The sequence below is a fragment of the Somniosus microcephalus genome, chromosome 3 (assembly GCF_052327205.1).
Source record: "Somniosus microcephalus isolate GS21.2 chromosome 3, FLI_Smic_1.0, whole genome shotgun sequence".
Classification (NCBI taxonomy): Eukaryota; Metazoa; Chordata; class Chondrichthyes; order Squaliformes; family Somniosidae; genus Somniosus; species Somniosus microcephalus.
Genome location: NC_140989.1, coordinates 55,587,369 through 55,608,274, shown reverse-complemented (window position 1 = coordinate 55,608,274; position 20,906 = coordinate 55,587,369). Strand labels below are relative to the sequence as shown.

The window sequence follows — 20,906 nt, the reverse complement described above, 5'->3', positions numbered from 1 at the left end:
CGTCAAACAATGAGATGGTCTGACGAGTCTGTCCGAACGACTCCTGCAGTCTCAAGACGGAGACTGCTGGGTGGCTGACGGTCTGGCGGGCGGTCGTACTTGGGTTGGCGTAACGACGATGGGTGGTCGGTGGTCTCGGCGGTTGTGCTGTCTCGACTTGGCGGGCGAGGTCCAAATATGTGCTGGTCGTGAGCGGATCCTTGCGTGCGTCGTGGCGGATAAAACGTATCCAGCCTTGCGAAGGACCGTGGCGTCATGGCGAATAAAACGTATTCAGCCATGCGAAGGACCGTGAAAGCGTGTGACCTCTGTAGCCCGTGGTTCGAAGCGGGCGCCGGGGGGTAACAGCTGGCCGCGTCATAGCGACTGGCAGGTTGGGCAGACACGGACCATGGCTCTGTCATTGTTGGGAAAAGGTCCCCAGTCTGACGAAATCTGCAGGAACGCCGAACGGGTGATCCAGGAGGAAAAAAACGTGGGTCTGGGCAGGTTGGTGAACTCGCCGACAGGCGAGCGAGCTCTCCGGCAGTCGGGAACGCACGGAACGGTGCGTGCCGTAGTGCTACTACGGTAACACAGAAGAGAGTGAACCGTTGCTGCGTTGATCAGTGATCGGTGATGACAGCAATTTTCGCGTGGCCGATCGCGGCCGCGGGATGCCCGTTGGACCCGTCCTCGATGGTTGCAGCGTCAGTAGATGTTTGCTTTTGTTGAGGGGAAAACTGTAGAAAGGGCGGCAACGCTTCTAGTTGTTGTTGATTGCGGTAGGGGGAAAAGCTGCCGGGAGGGCGACAACGCTTCGCCGTCACGCCGAAAAGCGTGGTAGAAAAGACAGACCAACAGGCTGACGGGCTGGTGCGGTGTCGGCGGGGGATGGGTCCTCGTGGTTTGCGAGGGGCGAGTCCCTGTGGGTTGCGAGGAGTGAGTCCTCGTGGGTTGCGAGGGGCGAATCCTCGTGGATTGCGAGGGGCGAGTCCTCGTGGGTTGCGAGGGGTGGTTTGCGAGGACTGAGTCCTCGTGGCCTCTCCGCCGGGGCGCGCTCCGATCCTGCGAGCCAGTAAACGTGCAGTACCCGCGCTGTGAGGGTGTTATACTTGCTGTTCTGCCGTGGGGTTGTTGAAGAGGCTGACGCGCCGAAAGTCGGTAGAGCTGTCGAAAACAGAGACCGTATCCAGATACGTGGTCTGCGCCGTATCGATGTTGCACAAGGCGAACGGGGCTTCTACCAGGATAAAGCACAAGGGCGGCTGTTGCTCCCAGTGTTGCGGTAGCTGAGCGAAACGGCTGTAGCTTCCAGGCGTACTTCTTTCGTGAAAAACGTTCACGAAAAACGGGGTCACCAATGTAGGTACTGATGAGCTCCTGTCCTCACGTCGTTGGTCACCAATTGTAGGAATTGGTGTTCGTCGGTTGTTGTTCGTCGGTTGTCCTTCTGTGAAAACGTTCACAGCGACAGGGTTCAGGCTGTGCACTTCCTCCATGAAAAACGTTCACGGAGACGGGGTCACCAATTGTAGATATTCGGGTTCACCTATGTGGGTATTGGACGAATGCCTACTTAATAATCGAGTTCGACTTCAGGAGAAACAATCAAATAGTTCTTTAATGCAGGAACAGATGAATACAAGCAGGTTGCCGAGATCGGTACAGGAGAGCCATGCAGTAGGTCTTATCCGGACGGAGACGCCACGAGGACTGACTAGGCAGTCCCGTGGATTGCGTGATGACGTCATCGCGTTCTTCCCACACTTGTGTAGTCACGTGACTTGCGTGATGACGTCATCTCGTTTGCCCACGCTTGGGACGGTCACGTGATGCGCGACGTGACGTCATCGCGTTGGTCCGCGTCATTGCGTTTACCCGCGTCATCGCGTTCGCCTGCGTCAACGCGTTCGCCCGCGTCATCGCGTTAAAGAGAATTATGTCCGGTAAGTAAGGGACACTCGGTGGTACCGCTACAATACCATAATATATTACTCAGATAAAACAATTAATTCACATGCTTGATTCATGGATCTCCTGCAGAACACAGACATGTCTTTAAGAAAATAGTTGCTTTAAATTTCAGTGGTCAGCATTAGAATAGTTAGTTCTTAAGCTCTGATAGACTGAGCTCCTACATAAAAGCTCCAACTGCTGGAAATCTGAAGCTTGCATTAAAACAAGTTGGAACACTATAGGAGACCACAGATAGAGAGATCAGGGTGGGGCTGGGAGGAGCTGTTAAAGTGGCAAGCCACAGGGAGCGTAGGGCCAAATTTACAGATGGAATGGACGTGTTTGGCAAAGCAGTCGCTTAATGTGCTTTTGGAGGAGACTGCACAATCAGTTGGAGGCAGCACATGTAAAATTGCTGTCTCAGACAGGAGAGCCCTGGAAATTGGGATATGAATACAAGAACAGTAGTATATTCCTTTTTAAACTGACTGGTCTTGTATCTCCATTACGATATATTGTGCGTGTCATCAGCTGCCTAGGCCCTAAGCTCTGGAATTCCCTGCCTAAACCTCTCCACCTCTCTTTCCTCCTTTAAGACGCTCCTTAAAACCTACCTCTTTGACCAAGCTTTTGGTCACCTGCCCTAATTTCTCCTTATGTGTCTCGGTGTAAAAAAAAATTCTTGTAACACTCCTGTAAAGCGCCTTGGGACATTTTACTACTTTAAAGGCACTATATAAATACAAGTTGTTGTTGTTGTTGTGCCAAAACTAAAACTTCAAGATGCCTTGAAGCTGAAATAGTAAAACTACTAATATGCAAATTAGACACAGGACCGACAAGAACTGGTGCCTCAGCACACCATATCCGAAAACAAGCGTCTGAAAAAAATCCTGGCTCTACAGACCATAACCTTTCATTAGCGATTGAATTCTAAGCACCCGCGAAATGATACACTCTTCGGGCTTATAAGGAAAGTGATTTTCTGGTCCTAAAGAGGTCAATGACACATCACGACAAGGGTATGCCCCACTGATAGTTCCTTTTCTATCTTCATCTGTATAGTTGACAGTAAGTGCAATTTCAGAGAAAGCTTACTCAACATCTGACCTTAATATACTTTTTAGTGCGCCTTTGACTTTTGTGAAACAATAGCCAATGATATGACTATTATGTGGAAACCTTAATAAAAATGACTACCACAAAAGATTAATATGATTTTTTTCTACACTAAGCAACAAATAACAGACAAGTATTGATATAAGTAAACAAGAGTATCTCACTTTTTAGAAATTGACAAAATCACTTGAGCTGCTAATTATGCACGCTTCCTGTACATATTTCACATTACAGTATGTTTAATAACATAGTTTATTTTTTTAATTTGTTTATGGGATGTGGGCGTCGCTGGCAAGGCCAGCATTTATTGCCCATCCCTAGTTGTCCTTGAGAAGACGGTGGTGAGCCGCCTTCTTGAACCGCTGCAGTCCATGTGGTGAAGGTACTCCCACAGTGCTGTTAGGGAGGGAGTTCCAGGATTTTGACCCAGCGACGATGAAGGATTGGCGATATACTTCTAAATCAGGATGGTATGTGACTTGGAGGGGAACTTGGAGGTGGTGGTGTTCCCATGCGCCTGCTGCCCTTGTCCTTCTAGGTGGAAGAGGTCGCGTGTTTGGGAGCCTTGGCCAATTGCTGCAGTGCATCTTGTAGATGGTACACACTGCAGCCACGGTACGCCGGTGGTGGAGGGAGTGAATGTTTAAGGTGGTGGATGGGGTGCCAATCAAGTGGGTTGCTTTGTCCTGGATGGTGTTCAGCTTCTTGAGTGTTGTTGGAGCTGCACTCATCCAGGCAAGTGGGGAGTATTCCATCACACTCCTGATTTGTGCCTTGTAGATGGTGGAAAGGCTTTGGGGAGTCAGGAGGTGAGACACTCGCCACAGAATATCTAGCCTCTGACCTGCTCTTGTTGCCACAGTATTTATGTGGCTGGTCCAGTTAAGTTTCTGGTCAATGGTGACCCCCCAGGATGTTGATGGTGGGGAATTCGGCGATGGTAATGCCGTTGAATGTCAAGGGGAGGTGGTTAGATTCTTGCTTGTTGGAGATAGTCATTGCCTGGCACTTCTGTGGCACAAATGTTACCTGGCACTTATCAGCCCAAGCCTGAACGTCGTCCAGGTCTTGTTGCATGTGGGCATGGACTGCTTCATTATCTGAGGAGTTGTGAATGGCGCTGAACACTGTGCAGTCATCAGCGAACATCCCCATTTCTGACCTTATGTTGGAGGGAAAGTCATTGATGAAGCAGCTAAAGATGGTTGGGCCTAGGACACTGCCCTCAGGAACTCCTGCAGCGATGTCCTGGGGCTGTGATGATTGACCTTCAACCACCACAACCATCTTCCTTCAGCCAGTGGAGCGTTTTCCCCCCGATTCCCAATGACTTCAGTTTTACTTGGGCTCCTTGATGCCACACGCGGTCAAATACTGCCTTGATGTCAAGGGCAGTCACTCTCACCTCACCTCTGGAATTCAGCTCCTTTGTCCATTTTTGGACCAAGGCTGTAATGAGGTCGGGAGTCGAGTGGTCTTGGCGGAACCCAAACTGGGCATCGGTGAGCAGGTTTTTGATGAGTAAGTGCCGCTTGATAGCACTGTCAATGACACCTTCCATCACTTTGCTGATGATTGAGAGTAAACTGATGGGGCGGTAATTGGCTGGGTTGGATTTGTCCTGCTTTTTGTGGACAGAACATACCTGGACAGTTTTCCACATTATCAGATAGATGCCAGTGTTGTAACTGTACTGGAACAGCCTGGCTAGAGGCACGGCCAATTCTGGAGCACAAGTCCTCTGCACGATAACCAGGATGTTTCGGGGCCCATAGCCTTTGCTGTATCCAGTGCGCTCAGCCGTTTCTTGCTATCACGTGGAGTGAATTGAATTGGCTGAAGACTGGCTTCTGTGATGGTGAGGACCTCAGGTGTAGGCCGATATGGATCATCGACTTCAGTTTTATGTGGATATGGATCATCCACTCAGCACTTCTGGCTGAAGATGGTTGCAAACGCTTCAGCCTTGTCTTTTGATCTCACATGCTGGGTTCCACCATCATTGAGGATGGGGATATTCATGGAGCCTCCTCCTCCCATTAGTCTACTGCCATTCACAACTGGATGCGGCAGGACTGCAGAGCTTTGATCTGATCTGTTGATTGTGGGAACGCTTAGCTCTGCCTATAGCATGCTGCTTCCACTTTTTAGCATGCACGTAGTCCTGTGTTGCAGCTTCCTCAAGTTGGCACCTCAATTTTAGGTAATCCTAGTGCTGCTCCTGGCATGTTCTTCTATACTCCTTATTGAATCAGGGTTGGTCCCCTGGCTTGGTGGTAATGGTAGAGTGAGGGATATGCTGGGCCATGAGGTTACAGATTGTGGTGGAATACAATTCTGCTGCTGCTGATGGCCCACAGCACCTCATGGGTGCCCAGTTTTGAGCTGCTAGATCTGTTCTGAATCTATCCCATTTAGCACAGTGGTAGTGCCACACAACACGATGGAGGGTGTCCTCAGTGTGAAGATGGAACTTCGTCTCCATAATGACTGTGCGGTGGTCAATGCTACCAATACTGTTATGGACAGATGCATCTGCGACGGGTAGATTGGTGAGGACGAGGTCAAGTAGGTTTTTTCCCTCATATTGGTTCTCTCACCTCCTGTCGCAAGCCCAGACTGGCAGTTATGTCCTTCAGGACTCGGCCAGCTCGGTCAGTAGTGGTGCTACCGAGCCACTCTTGATGATGGACATTGAAGTCCCCGCCCAGAGTACATTCTGTGCCCTTGCTACTCTCAGTGCTTCTTCCTAGTGGTGTTCAACATGGAGGAGTACTGATTCATCAGCTGAGGGAGGGCAGTAGGTGGTAATCAGCATGAGGCTTCCTTGCCCATGCTTGACCTGAAGCCATGAGACATTGTGGGGTCCGGAGTCAATGTTGAGGACTCCCAGGGCCTCTCCTTCTTGACTGTATATCACTGTGCCATCACCCCTGGGATTGTGATGGAGGAGTTTGGGACATTGGCTGAAAGGTATGATTCTGTGAGTATGACTATGTCCGGCTGTTGCTAGACTAGTCTGTGGGACAGCTCTCCCAATTTTGGCACAAGTCCCCAGATGTTGGTGAGGACTTTGCAAGGTCAACTGGGCTGGGTGTGCCGTTGCCGTGTCCGTAGCCGGTGCCGAGGTCGATGCCGGGTGGTCCGTCCGGTTTCATTCTTATTATGTTTTGTAGCGGTTTGTTACAACTGAGTGACTTGCTAGGTCATTTCAGAGGGCAGTTAAGAGTCAACCACATTGCTGTGGGTCAGGAGTCACATATAGGCCAGACCAGGTAAGGACGGCAGATTTCCTTCCCTAAAGGACATTCGTGAACCAGATGGGTTTTTACGACAATCCGGTAGTTTCATGGTCACCATTACTGATACTAGCTTTTTTTAAATTCCAGATTTATTTAATTAACTGAATTTAAATTCCTCACTATGACACCATTCTGTAAGGTCTAAGTTTCCCATGCACTTCTCAATTTTTTATGTAACCACTCTCTAATCAATTGAACACATTTACATAACTAAACCATGGGGTAAAACTTCTTTGCGCCCAAAAATGGGTGTGCGGGGAACAATATCTTCAACTGAATGGATAGGCCTGATGTGCATCTAACATTGGGCCTTGGGTCCCATTATCATCAAGCTGTGGACACCTAATGGTCATCCCCTGGAGGCTCGCCAAAGAAGAGGTCTTGAAGATTGGGCCGCAGCGTCGCTAGCAGCTGCCCTCAGGTGTCCTTAAAGGGGACCGGGAGAAGTGCAACCAGGAATGGGAGCAACCGGGAGAGGGAGTGACTGGGAGAGGGGGGCGATGATCAGGAGGGTCGAGGTCGGAGAAGGGGCGAGCGGTGGTCAGCAGCGGTCCGCGGTTTTAACGTGGGGTTAGGTGGAGCATGAGTGCTCCTCCCGGCTCCACATTCAGGTAAGTACTTTTAACGAACTTACCTTTTTGGTGGCGGCCTGCAGCGGTCCCTTTAAGGACCGCCTGTTGGGCCGCATGAAGACCTAGTTTTCCTGAATGCAGCCGGCACCAACATTGGCTGCCTCAGGGCAAACCAATGTTGCAGAGGGCGCCTCAAGCAGGCGTTAGGTGACTTACTTGCATTTGCAAAGGACCTGTTTCAGGCATGGGCCCTGGACGCCTATTTTTTTGCCTATATCAATATGGCAGGTGGCGCACTTCCGGCTCGTAATGAGCGTGCACTTCCTGCCTGCCGTAAAGCAGGCATGGCGCCATCGAATTTCTAGGTCCATATGCTTGCATAAAATGTTGTTCTTCTGATAATCTGCATATTACATTTTGGTCACCTGATCTAACCAGCAACAATCAAAATCTCACGGGCAAGTTGTGAAAGCTCTTTTTTCTGAAACAAATGTTGAAATTTCAGATATGAAGCAAACTCTTTATGGGCTGAATGGGCTATTTCTGTCTAGTCACTCTGGGACTCATTATTTAAGGTTTTTTCCTTTTTTTTAATATTCTTTGCAAACATCAGTATAAGTCCAGGCATGTAACTGTTTTACACTGTGTGACTGCAAGCTGAGACCAATCTTCCATTCATTTCTACAAATACGATACTTAACTTCATAATCTACTTAACTGCATCAACATTATTTTCCTGACAAGTCTTCTGTTTATTACATGGACACAAAACAGGACGGAACAGTGAGTGTCTGTGAATAAAAGAAAATATGAATGAAACTAAAGGTGGCTTAATGTAGCTGCAGTGCGTGATGATGTCAATACAAACTGAAATGTGGGGTTAGTTTAAACCTAACCCCCGCAGCAGGAATCTGACGAGATCGGATCAGCCACCCAATTTATACCCTGCCAGATTTTACTTTCCATTGAAGGCAGCTACAACAACAACAGCTCATATTTATATAGCGCCTTTAGCATAGTAAAACGTCCCAAGACGCTTCACAGGAGTATTATACGACAGAAAATTGACACCGAGCCACATAAGAAATTAGGGCAAATGACCAAAAGCTTGGTCAGAGGTAGGTTTTAAGGAGCATTTTAAAGGAGGAAAGAGAGGTAGCGAGGCAGAGAGGTTTAGGGAGGGAATTCCAGAGCTTAGGGCCTAGGCAGCGGAAGGAACGGCCACCGATGGTTGAGCTATTATAATCAGGGATGCTCAAGAGGGGATAATTAGAGGAGCGCAGAAATCTCAGGGGGGTTGTGGGGCTGAAGGAGATTATAGAGATAGGGAGGGGCGAGGCCACGGAGCGATTTGAAAACAAGGATGAGAATTTTGAAATCTAAGCCAATCCCTTCGGTGTCCCGCTGCGCCGATTAGGTTAAAATCATCGCTGTAGTTTTTAAGGCTATGGCTAAATAGAATGCTTCCATCGGTCAGTTTAGGCATCCTGTTTGTAGCATGTTCATTGGTTCTGTGTGGTTGCTAAGGGAACAGTGGCTGTTTAACACCATTTTCTGCAACAAGGATGAAGAGAAACAGCTGCTTGCAGTTTAAATTCAGCACATTATGAAATGTCTGCATAAGGGACAATAGTTCTGTGAAAATTATGCTGTAATCTTATGGTCAGATGACTTTCATGGCAGAATTTTTTTACATCTCATCAGTATACAGACTAACTGTGGCTATCAAAATAAAACGGAATCTTTTATAATATAATTACATAAGAATGGTGTTTTTTTCCAGAAGACACTTTAGTAGCACAGGAGTTGGTGTTTCAATGTGTTGCATCATGGGATGGAGGGACCTGGGTTTTTCGACTCTTTACTATTCCCTGACCGTGAGTTCCTGATTCTGGCTGGACCATGAGGAAAAATACAGTGAAGAGGCAAGATGGCTCAACTTTGAAAAGGGAAAGAAAATCAGAAGTCAAGGGAATTTCCTCACTGCAGTGCAGCTGATTCAGATGTGCTTGGCAGAAGTTAGAAAGGAGACTGGGAGTGACGTGTGATATGGGAGAAGGGAAGCTAAAGAAGGGGAGGGAAGCAGGTTTTTTTTTAATGAAAGTAAAGGACACACCTATCTCCCTCAGTATTGTTCAGTGGATAAATGAAGTGTATAGTGTAATATTTAACCAATACCGATAAAGGAGTACTGAGCCATACAGATCAAGTTCAATCTGTGGTCTGTGTTCAGTTAGGGTACTACAAATTGCCTCAACATCCCTGGCTTGGGTTGTGAAGGGAGGGGGCAAGAAAGTCAATGATTGTCATCCTTGTTGAAAGTGCCTGTATATCAACATCAGGGGAGGGCAGGACGCCTCAGCTATGAAAATAGTCATTTGGGCAATTGACCAGAGTACCACCTTCAGGAGAGAAGATGAAAGGGGGGAAAGCTAAGGAAAAATTGGAGCAGCAAAAAACATGATTATTGAGGAATATTTTATATTTTTTGCAGGTCTTAGCACAAAATTCACTGCCACGTTTCCGATGTAAAATAGTGACTACACTTCAAAAGTACTTCATTGGCTGTAAAGCGTTTTAAGACGTCCTGAGGTGGGGAAAGGCACTATATAAATGCCAGTCTTTATTTTTTTTCTTTTACTGTGAACATTACATTATGTGACTAAATTAAAACAATGGGACAGCACCTAATGTTACAGCACCTAATGTTACTTATCAGGCTCCTACCTAACCCCCAGCAATCAACTGGTGCTCCTTTCTTTAAAAAAATGTGTTTGCTGTCTTCTAGAAACCAAGCAGGCGATGCCTTAAAACAACCTGTGACGGCAAATCTGAAGGCCGTGTTGCCTGGACAAAAGCAAATCTGTTAAAGTCCCTCCACGAATGTTGTGAAGGTGGTCCCTGCAAATGTTAACAATATTGAAAACCAGAAAAATGTACACCTGAAAGCCTAATAATGGGTCTCTGTAAAAGTCAGTCAAGAAGCGAACAACTGTACTTAGAACCAGAAGGTGAAGAACGTAATCTCTGAAATTGTTGCAGCTGTTAAACAGTAGATGAAGTATTTAAAAATCAGCGTAATGTAAATTAAACTGACAAGGGACAGAAATGTCCCTCAAAACACCAGGCCAAAGCGTGCACCTGGACCGCAACGCCCCTCCCCACCTACTGAGCACTAGGTACACCTATTACACAAACCACTGCCCCAAAAGCACCTCCCTGATATTGGCTCCCCAACAGAAAGCAAATCAAAAGCACAGACAGAATTATCACGCGCCGATTCAGCGGAAGGACTCCAAATAGATCTTGGGACAAAAAAACAAGGTACCGTGACGGCACAACCTTACTCCGAAAGTGAACAATCAATTAAATCAGAGTGAGAACCTATCAACAATCCATCCCCCTCTCAACAGAAATGTTAGGACCAACAAGAAGCTAGAATACAAACAAATAACTCCACCATACCCCCGCCCCAACTTTCCCCACCAGCATGAGAAAAAAAGTCCACCTATAAACACGAACACACATGGATCCACAACCAATGAAAAGAAATTCTGGCAAAGGGCAAGAAATCCAATCCTAACCTCAACCCACCTCCCAACAAAAACTGGAATTAAACCCATTCCTCCCCCGACTGGGGCTACAGAGAGATTACAATACTCCCTCAACTTTCCACACCTTCCTCTTTCCCCTCTACCCACTTCTCTTCCCACCTCCTCCCTCTCTCTCTCGCCATCTCTCCTCATCCCCCGACCCTCCTCTGCATTTCCATCTGCCTCCTCCTCCCCTACCCTGTCTTGGTCCAATTCAATTATATCCCACCTTCCAACCTTTCTTAACCTGAATACTGCACTTCTTCTGGCTCCCTGGGGCGATTTTCACTAGCTTCACCTGGCATTAATGAGGCTGTAACAGCCTCAAAATGGGTTTGATAGCCTTACCACCCCATTAACACCGGCGATGCTTTCATTTTGAAAGGGGCATACTGCCAGGTGTCCAAAGCATCTGCCTGTATAGGCCTCTTTTTTTTTTTTTTTTATTCATTCATGGGATGTGGGCATCGCTGCCAAGCCCAGAATTAATTGCCCATCCCTAATTGCCCTTGAGAAGGTGGTGGTGAGCTGCCTTCTTGAACCGCTGCAGTCCTTGTGGTGAAGGTAATCCCACAGTGCTGTTAGGGAGGGAGTTCCAGGATTTTGACCCAGCGACGATGAAGGAACGGCGATATATTTCCAAATCAGGATGGTGTGTGACTTGGAGGGAACTTGCAGGTGATGGTGTTCCCATGCGCCTGCTGCCCTTGTCCTTCTAGCTGGTAGAGGTCGCGAGTTTGGGAGGTGTTGTTGAAGAAGCCTTGGAGAGTTGCTACAGTACATCTTGTAGATGGTACACACTGCAGCTACTGTGCACCGGTGGTGGAGGGAGAAAATGTTGAAGGTGCTGGATGGGGTGCCAATCAAGCGGGTTGCTTCATCTTGGATGGTGTCGAGCTTCTTGAGTGTTGTTAGACCTGCACTCATCCAGGCAAGTGGAGAGTATTCCATCACACACCTAACTTGTGCCTTGTAGATGATGGAAAGGCTTTGGAGAATCAGAAGGTGAGTCACTCGCCGCAGAATACCCAGCCTCTGACCTGCTCTTGTCGCCACAGTATTTATGTGGCTGATATGGAACTCAGGGTCCTATGACGTAAATAGGACCCCGAGTGCCATTTTTGGTCGGAACTGGTTGAAGCCTGCACCGTGCTATCAGTTCCATAGGCGATGGAGCCAAAGAGGCCTGTCAAAGGTAAAGGTTGAATTATTTTTGTGTTTCCGGGAGGAGCAGCTGATTGAGTAGCCTGCTGACACTTATTTTCAAGCCTCATACATGAATAACAGCCAATTGGGCTAGCCACTGGAGAGTACCACCCAATAGTGGAACTGTACCCCAGCAACCTGTCAACAACATCAGGAAAGGAGGGGAGGTAGAGGATTGACTGGAGCGAAAAAGATTTCAAGCACATTTAATGACTGACGTAATAAAACTCACTACGCACTTGGTTTGAGCATAAAGCAAGGCTTTAATCAACTTGTTTCAGAACATGGAGGTCTAGTTGTATTTCACTAGTTCCTGTCTTACAAAATGTCCCTGGCAAGCTGGGGCCCACGCCCGAGTATTTATACTCCTTGGATGGCGCCACCAGCTGGCCATACAGCGTTATTTCATAAGTAGTTTATTGATGATGAGATTTATAACAATGACCACCTGTTATTTTCTATACTATGTGCAGCATATCTATTTTGACAAAGAATAATGTCTTACTGAGATGTTGTTAGCAAAATTGAAGCCCATGGGTTTAAAGGGGCAGTGGCAGCATGGATATAAATTGGCTAAGGGATAGAAAACAGAGAGTAGTGGTGAATGGTTGTTTTTCAAACTGGAGGGAATTATACAGCGGTGTTCCCCAGGGGTCGGTATTAGGACCACTGATCTTTTTGATATATATTAATGATCTGGACTTGGGTGCACAGGCCATAATTTCAAAGTTTGCTTATGACACGAAACTCGGAAATGTAGTAGTGATTTTTTTAAATTCATTCACGAGATGTAGGCGTTACTTGCAAGGCTAGCATTTATTGCCCATGCCTAACTGCCCTTTGAGAAGGTGGTGGTGAGCCGCCTTCTTGAACCGCTGCAGTCTGTGTGATGAAAATACTCCCACAGTGCTGTTAGGGAGGGAGTTCCAGGACTTTAACCCAGCGACAGTGAAGCAACGGCGATATATTTCCAAGTCAGGATGATGTGTGACTTGGAAGGGAACTTGGAGATGGTGGTGTTCCCATGCGCCTGCTGCCCTTGTCCTTCTAGGTGGTGGAGGTCATGGGTTTGGAGGGAGGATAGTAACAGACTTCAGGAGGACATAGACTACCGACCATAGAGCACATATACCAGAAACGCTGTTTACGGAGGTCACGGTCCATCATCAAAGACCCTACCCACCCCAGCCACAGTCTGTTCGCCCTCCTGCCATCTGGGAGACGCTACAGATGCATTCGCACCCGTACGACCAGATTTAGGAACAGCTTCTTTCCCAGGGCTGTCATCCTACTGAACTCCACAAATAAACTCTAAAGCCTGCACATCTGCCAATGCACTTTATTATGGTTAGGTTTATGTTAATGTATTACAAGCCAAATGTATGTTGAATGTTTAAATGTCTTAATCTAAATGTACACTCTCGGGAGCCGCAAGCCTACATTTCGTTGTATTGCACTTGTGCACTAACAATGACAATAAAAGTTGATTTGATTTGATTTGATTTGAGACTGGTGAAATGGGCAGACACATGGCAGATGAAATTTAATACAGAGAAGTGTGAAGTGATTCATTTTGGTAGGAAGAATGAGAGGCAATATAAAGTAAATGGTACTATTTTAAAGGGGATGCAGAAATAGAGAGACTAATGGTGTATGTAGTCAAGTCTTTGAAGGTGGCAGGGATTGTGAAGGCTGTTAAAAAGGCATACAGGATCCTTGGCTTTATAAATAGAGGAACAGAGTACAACAGCAAGGAAGTTATGCAAAACCTTTATAAAACACTGGTTAGGCCTCAGCTGGAATATTGTGGCCAAATCTAGGCACCACACTTTAGGAAGAATGTTATGGCCTTGGAGAGGTACAGAGGAGATTTACTGGAATGGTACCAGGGATTAAAGACTTCAGTTACGAGGAGAGACGAGCGAAACTGGGGTTGTTCTCCTTAGAGCAGAGGCATTCAAAAACTTGAAGGGTTTTGATAGAGTAAATAAGGAGAAACTGTTTCCAGTGGCAGAAGGGTCGGTAACCAGAGGACACAGATTTAAGGTGATTGGCAAAAGAATCAGAGCCAAGATGAGGAAAAAAAATGTATGCAGCGAGTTATTATGATCTGGACTGCATTGCCTGAAAGGGTGGTGGAATTAGATTCAATAATAACTTTCAAGAAAGAATTAGATAGATACTTGAAAGTAAAAATTTGCAGGGCTATGGGGAAAGAGCAGGGGAGTGGGACTAATTGAATAGTTCTTTCAAAGAGCTGGCACAGGCACGATGGGTCGAATGGCCTCCTTTGTGCTGTATCATTCTATGATTCTATGCAGTGCATGAATGGATTGTCATAATAAATAGCCTACACAGAAGAATGTACTATAAAAGCAACCACAGTGACAGTATCTGTAATTAAAAACTGTGGATGAATGACATAAGATGGCAAAAATTACAGGTTTATTCTTGTGCATGTTGTGATGTCAGAACATGAAAATCACAAAAGTAATTCTCTTCTAAAACAGTATTTGCAACAGTATGTGGTGTGCTGCGTATATCACAAATACAAGCTCACATAGCATGAGGTGAATTTAAAAAAGCAATGCAATCCCATGTTGAGTTGTGGGCACTGGTGCAGTCATGAATGCCCATGCAAGTTCAGAAAATCAACAGGGGACCACATTACACATCTGCAATTTAATTTCTGTCCAATTATTATTACTTATATACTTTCCCCTCTCATGTTCATTATCATGAGGTAATTACTCAGGCAAGAAAACCATTGGTAAAGAAGAATGGTCATGTGGCATTACGGGTGATAATTTAAAGTTGTCATTTGCTACCAGAGATCAAACTACCGAATAAATTGTCACATTCTGACATAAGACTATATCTATTCATTAATTTCAGTAAACCTGAATGTAAAGCCCAGTTGCATACCTAATTCAATTATGAGGGGGAGACATATCAGATCATCTTCACTTGCAAACCTAGATAGTTCCCAGGCAATGAACGGAACTTACATTTATTCTGTCAGAATACAAAATCATGCTTGTGGGTGAACACACTCTTTCTTCTCCCTCTCTCAACTGTAGAAAGATGTTAAACTATCAACTTGTTCACATCAGCTACACAGTGGCAAACTACATTGGCGCACCAATGAACAACACCACAAAGTGGTGAGTGCAGGTTCCCTCCTCAATTATTACATCAAATTGCATAGAATCTATAGCACTGAAACAGGCCATTCGGCCCAACTGGTCTATGCTGGTGTTTCTACTTCACACGCGCCTCCTCCCACCCTAACTATCTCCGAGTTCCCAATCTCCGTGGCACTGCTTTAGTGAGCCATGGAGCAGAAGCCAGGTCTCTCTGCGGGGAAAAGGCAATCGGATGATGGATTAAGCCTCCTGACTGCTGGCAAAGGGCAGCTCTAGCGGCCCGACAGCAAACCAGCGAACCTGTCCTCTCGGTTACAGGAAATATGTGGCCTACCAGAATGGAATGTGAGGAGAACATTGAGCGGGGAGGGGGAAGGGAGAGAGTATGTCTCCTCCTCATAATTGAATTACATACCATCAAAAAACATAGTTTCCCATGCATTCTTTACTTGCAAATATGAACATAAAATTCATACTAGCTGGTATAAAGTAGAACCCACTTTGACTTTGCACGAGCCTGTGTTTTTAGAGCACGCTACTGACTCGGAAATATTTCCACAGGAGAACACAGATCAGATCATCCTCACTTGAATCCCGCTATCATATGCATCCTGCAATCATATAACATCCACCCCACTGTCAAGAATCATTGCAATGCTATTATGGATAAAGCTTCATATTTACTGCATTTAGCTTCCATACATTGTACTGAATAAGAAGTATTTTACTTTTTCCAATGTGATGTCTCCTCCATCAATATTATTTTTTAATGTATTGCTAAAAGTAGTTACAATATATTACCAAAGGAGTAAAACTGAGATTGTGTTGTAAATACGGCTGCAGTAATACAAAGTGCAGCAACCTTTTAAACTAGCATGTGGTATGTGTAGGAGTTCCTTTGTCAACCGCTTAAATGTTGTCCTATAGTGAAACCCATTGCAGGATATGCAGCTGAGTGGGGCAAGAAAAAAAGCCATTTATAACCAAACTTTATATAACAAGATTGACTGCATTGACACAGTATAATTATATTGACTACACCTGCAGGGAATAGCTGATTGATAAGGGCATGTAGTTACTATTTTATTATACTCCTTTGACTTCCACTTACGTATTTTTTAAATAGGAAACCTGTTTTGGTAAAGGCTAAGTGCTTTGTGATGTCAGCTGGAAATAGCCTCTGCTCCATTACCTGCTTACATTACACAATGAACACCACTGCCCACTAGCCTCCTAAGACTAGCCTCTGCTATGTCAATTAATTCATTATATTTCACGCCAACGCCAAAATAGTGACTATGAGAACACAACAATTCTGTAGATTTTCATAAAGCAGAGCTGCATTAGCAATGTTGTCACGAGGCTTCTTTAATGTATTGGTACTGAGACATTATAGCAGGAATCACACATAAAGTCAATGAGGTAGATTTTCATCTTCAGCACCTGGATGGTTCTCTGGTGGAGGGATCACCTGCCTTTTATAGAATGCACCCAATTTTCATTCCAGGTTACTATCCAGGTGGTGAAGATTAAAATCTAACCCAATATGTCTTAATAATGTGCAATATTCTTTGTTGTGCTACTCCGGCACGATGAGCCGAATGGCCTCCTTCGGTGCCGTAGACTTCTTTGATTCTATGATCCTACCTCAAATTGCTCCCAAAACATGACGGATCTAGAGTTGTAAACATGAGTCCATCAATCTGGTGTTACACAGCATAAAGTGCTCTCTTCAGACACAATCAAATCTGGAAGGACAAAATCTAAAATTGTACTATTTTTTTTCAAGGTTCAAATGCACATAATGGCCTAGGTCTCCCAACAGTAACACTGACAGGAACGAAATTAAAATGATAGGTTCCTGGCGGCATTATGATCAGCCAACCTAGGCCAGTATGACTATTTCACAAATTCAGCATTGTGCTTTACTGAAATCTTAGTGACAACATTGAATAGGGTTTGATAAATATTTACTTCTAGAAAGAAGTTGGTTAAGAAGCTTTGAATTATGTTGATTTGAATATATCTTATTTAAGAAGATATAAAACACATGGGGAAAACTAGCTTCCTTTGGGCAATAATAACCTCATACAGATCATGAGCAGTAATATGCTCCTCCCTGGACCACGTAGAGCAGGGCTGAGATGCCGACATCCTTAGCTCATATTTCTTATTTGTGTTATAAAAATGAGGTGTATGAATGATGACTGGGGTAGGTCAAAACTAACTGCATTCAGATCTGGGCACCGCATTTCACCGTTGGTGGGCGCAGATTCACCAGAATGATATCAGGCCTTAAAAGGTTAAATTATATAGACAGGTTGCATAAACTTGGCTTGTATTCATTTCAGTATAGAAGATTGAGGGGGGATCTAATTGAGGTGCATAAACTGATAAATGGACTTGATAGGGTGGATACAAAAACTACTTCCTCCGGTGGGGGAATCCAGAACAGGGGGGCATAATTTTAAAATTAGAGCCAGGCCGTTCAGGAGTGAAATCAGGAAGCACTTCTTCACACAAAGGATTGTAGAATTCTGAAACTTTCTCTCCCAAAAAGCTGGGTCAATTGAAGCTTTCAAGTCTTGGATCAGTAGATTTTTATAGATAAGGGTATCATCAAGGGATACGTAACAATGGTGGGTAAATGGAGTTGCGGTGTAGATCAGCTATGATCTAACTGAATGGCAGAACTGGCACAAGAGGCTAAATGACCTACTCCTGTTCCTATGTTCCGATAACTCTGAGGAGTGAGCGTGGAAAAAGAAGGAATTCCTACCTTGAAAAACTCATAATCGTTGCTGCAAAATCCATCCATTCTAGTACACAAATGGCTTTGCCAGAAAAGGATGATCACTTAAGAAGCATTATTTGTCAAAATCATTTCCATCATTTTCCCCCAATACACAATGAAAACTGAAGATAATATATTAAAATTTATCATTCACACTGTTAAATTAGCCCAATGACAGACACCATTGTGGGTCTAGGTCACTGCACTGATCCATGCTGGTTTCCTTTGCGTAAACTGACACTTGAGGGTGGGGGAGGGAGAAGATTTCCTTTGTACACTATGTGTAGTGAAACTGTAAACACATTCTTTAGAAACAGCCCCAAAATTGTGTTACACATAACGTACAGAGGAATTCTTCCCCCAGGATATCTACTCAAATGGTACAAACTGAGACCTATTTTATGCTTTATATATGTTGCCGTACCCAAGAGTTATTTTATTTTTAAAGAGCTGCACATTCTCAGCACCCCGTATTTTCTGTTTTATCCGTAACCATTTGCACCTGCACTCAAATTCATACTACAATAGGTGTCATGTCACCATTATATGTATAACTTTGAGCAGACAATACAAACAGTGGAAAAATTTTAAAAAGTCAGAGTACATCACCTGAATTTAAATTTGGCCCACACTGCCTACTGATGCTCCTGTTTCCCTAAAGATGCTCACTATATCCTCCAGTCAAACCTTCACCTCACACAACCATGACCTGGATTCACATCTATTTATATTTACGCTTTTTATTAAATGTGATTTTTATTTTAGTAAGAAAAATCACAAATGAAAAATAAAAGCAGAGTCAAGGACACTGAAAAACCTGAAATCTTGATAGCATTATTATAATAATAATGCATATAACTGCTATGAGTTATTTATATGCAGACAACACAATAGTGACCAGACAGTATGCACTGCAATCAGATAGAAAGAAAATCATTACTTCAACTACCGGTTGTGTCGAAATCTATACAATGTGCATTATCACAGATTCTATGAACATTAAGGTTTAACCAAAGGATTCTTGGAGATGTGAACTAAATGAGATTAGTGTCACTTTAAAACATACACAAGCACTTAATGTGCTCATGCATGCAGTATCAGACAATAAAACACACATGGAAACATTCAAGCCTTCCACAAGTACTACACCATAGAATAAATCAACAGGCGTACAATAGTATTTGCCGCATCCTGTTGCTCCACATATCACTGCATCAGGAATAAACGGTCAACAATATACATGAACGGTATTCTCAATAAACTGCAACTCCTGTCAACGACAGGCTGAGGACAAACGTTGTTTGGAGAGGGGTGCAGAGAAGGGAACACTTAATAACACATGTCAACCCCTTGTCTTTATAACGGTCACATAAATTGTGCTCTGGTGGGAATGATTTGTTTGTTTTAGGTGCTTTTGTTTATACATATTAGCAGCATCTTACCCAGTCTTCGAAGTGCCTGCTGCCATTCTGCAACAGATCCTCGAACTGAATGGTACAGTTGGCCACAAAATCGTCGTAACCGATGGGCGCATCGTGAAAGACGGCCAGCTCGATTTTCCTGCCGTTGCACACGTCCGTAACGAATTCGTCGTTCCAGGCGGGGCTGTTGGTTTTCTGTTTGGTCGAGGTCTGGCCGATCCTCGAGTCGTCAACGTTCAGGGCGATGTAAGGGTCCAGCAAAAAAGTCTGGGGCCTGGAACCCACCGCATGTCTCAGCGACCACGGGGTGGGTTTCAAATCGACAGCCTCCCTGATCTTGATCTTCAGTAATCCATTGAAGACGACCATCGCTCCGCTGCGGGAGAGAGGGAGGGAGAGATCAGCCGAGCGTCCGCCGCTGTGCAATCCGCCGCGCCAGCGAGTCGCTCCCTCACGGATCTAACGTTATTTTTTTTTCTTCAGAGAGGAAAGCGATCCTTCAATTTTTGTGTGTTGTGTCGTGTTGTGTGTGGGGTTTTTTTCCCCCCTTCTTCTTGCTCTCGCGACACCCAGACTTCTTTTGACGGCGAGCCTTTCACTGGAGCTGCGGCACAACTTGACCCAGGAGAAGGGACAGCAACCACCCCCCTCAACACACAACTCTTCAGTCAAATCTGTGGAGGGAGGTTGGAAGGTGGGGAGGATGAGGGAGAGGGAGGTGGGGGGAAAGCAGAGAGAATTGTTGCTTCAACTATTTTTTTTTAAAATAGCCCAATAAAAATAAATAACTGATCTTCTGCTCCTCATCTAGCGGTCCGCATAGCGTCTCTTCCTCCCTTCGGGTCGCCCAGATCACATCCACACACGGCTACACTGTGCATGAGGGATTTTCATGCAGGAAATCGACTTTTTTTTTGTTTGTGTCAAACAAATTGGATTTTAGTTTTAGTACAGGTATAATTACAGAGAGAGAGAGAGACATAGAGAACTGTGATCCTCGCCACTACCTGGTTTCTTTTTGTTGTTGTTTACTGGCTGCTGTTGGCAACTCGCGGAGCCAAACTGCAGAGGCTGTTGTTGGTGGCTGCGGTGATTTCCTTCTCTCTCTCTCTCTCTCCCTCCTCCGCCCCCTCCTCCTCTGTTGGTCTTGATGCAGGAAATGCGCAAAAGACGTCAGAAAGTCCTCCCGGGCTGATCAGCAGAGCGCTGTGCCATGCTCCACTGTCAAGCCCCAGCCGGCCAGAGTCCCTGCCAACTGCACGATAGTTTCAAACATAAATCATCGCACCAAACCGCGATTCTAATCTTCTTTTCCTTCTGTCGTTTCTTAGCGCTGCTTTTTCTGCACCGGTTCTGTGTAAAGCCGCTGATTTTAGTGAATGAGCGCGGTTTACACCTTCAGTCTATGCGTGGTGCAAATGGTAGTAACCAACTAGATTTACACCCATTACGTGTTTTAGTGGGCTGTAGAAACCACGCGCAGCGAAATATTAATCGTTCAGTCATTATCACAAGAAATTCCTCCTTTCGATTTGGCTTTGATAACGCAGAGGGAATTACATTATCCTTTTGGAGCCCCGAAAGAGCATTTCAGTTTCCCGAACAGACTGCGTACGTGTTGCATCTCACAATTAACATCCGAAATATATACACTTGTAACATTTTTAAAGATGTTATACAGTACATTTGGGAAAATATACAGAATAACTGGGGATTCCTTAATTCACAGTATCGTTGAAATAAAGCCAAGTATTGTAATCTCGTATTTTTTTTTATGTTGGTGTCGAAATCCTACTGCAGTCCTCAGAGGATAGG

At 45.1% G+C, this 20,906-nt stretch overlaps 1 protein-coding gene across 2 annotated transcripts in view; it reads right to left on the bottom strand.

The window, feature by feature from the left end:
* The window catches only part of LOC147121072 (protein kinase C epsilon type), a 788,174-nt gene extending 767,911 nt beyond the window's left edge, over positions 1 to 20,263 (bottom strand). Inside the window, exon 1 of one of the 2 annotated variants that reach the window (XM_085980505.1) lies at positions 19,113 to 20,263. In XM_085980505.1, the coding sequence (XP_085836631.1) occupies positions 19,113 to 19,460 (348 nt within the window). In that variant the 5' untranslated portion in view covers positions 19,461 to 20,263. The remainder of the gene's footprint in view (positions 1 to 19,112) is intronic. The other variant, XM_085980511.1, reaches the window with a different exon arrangement.
* Positions 20,264 to 20,906: the final 643 nt, after the last annotated feature.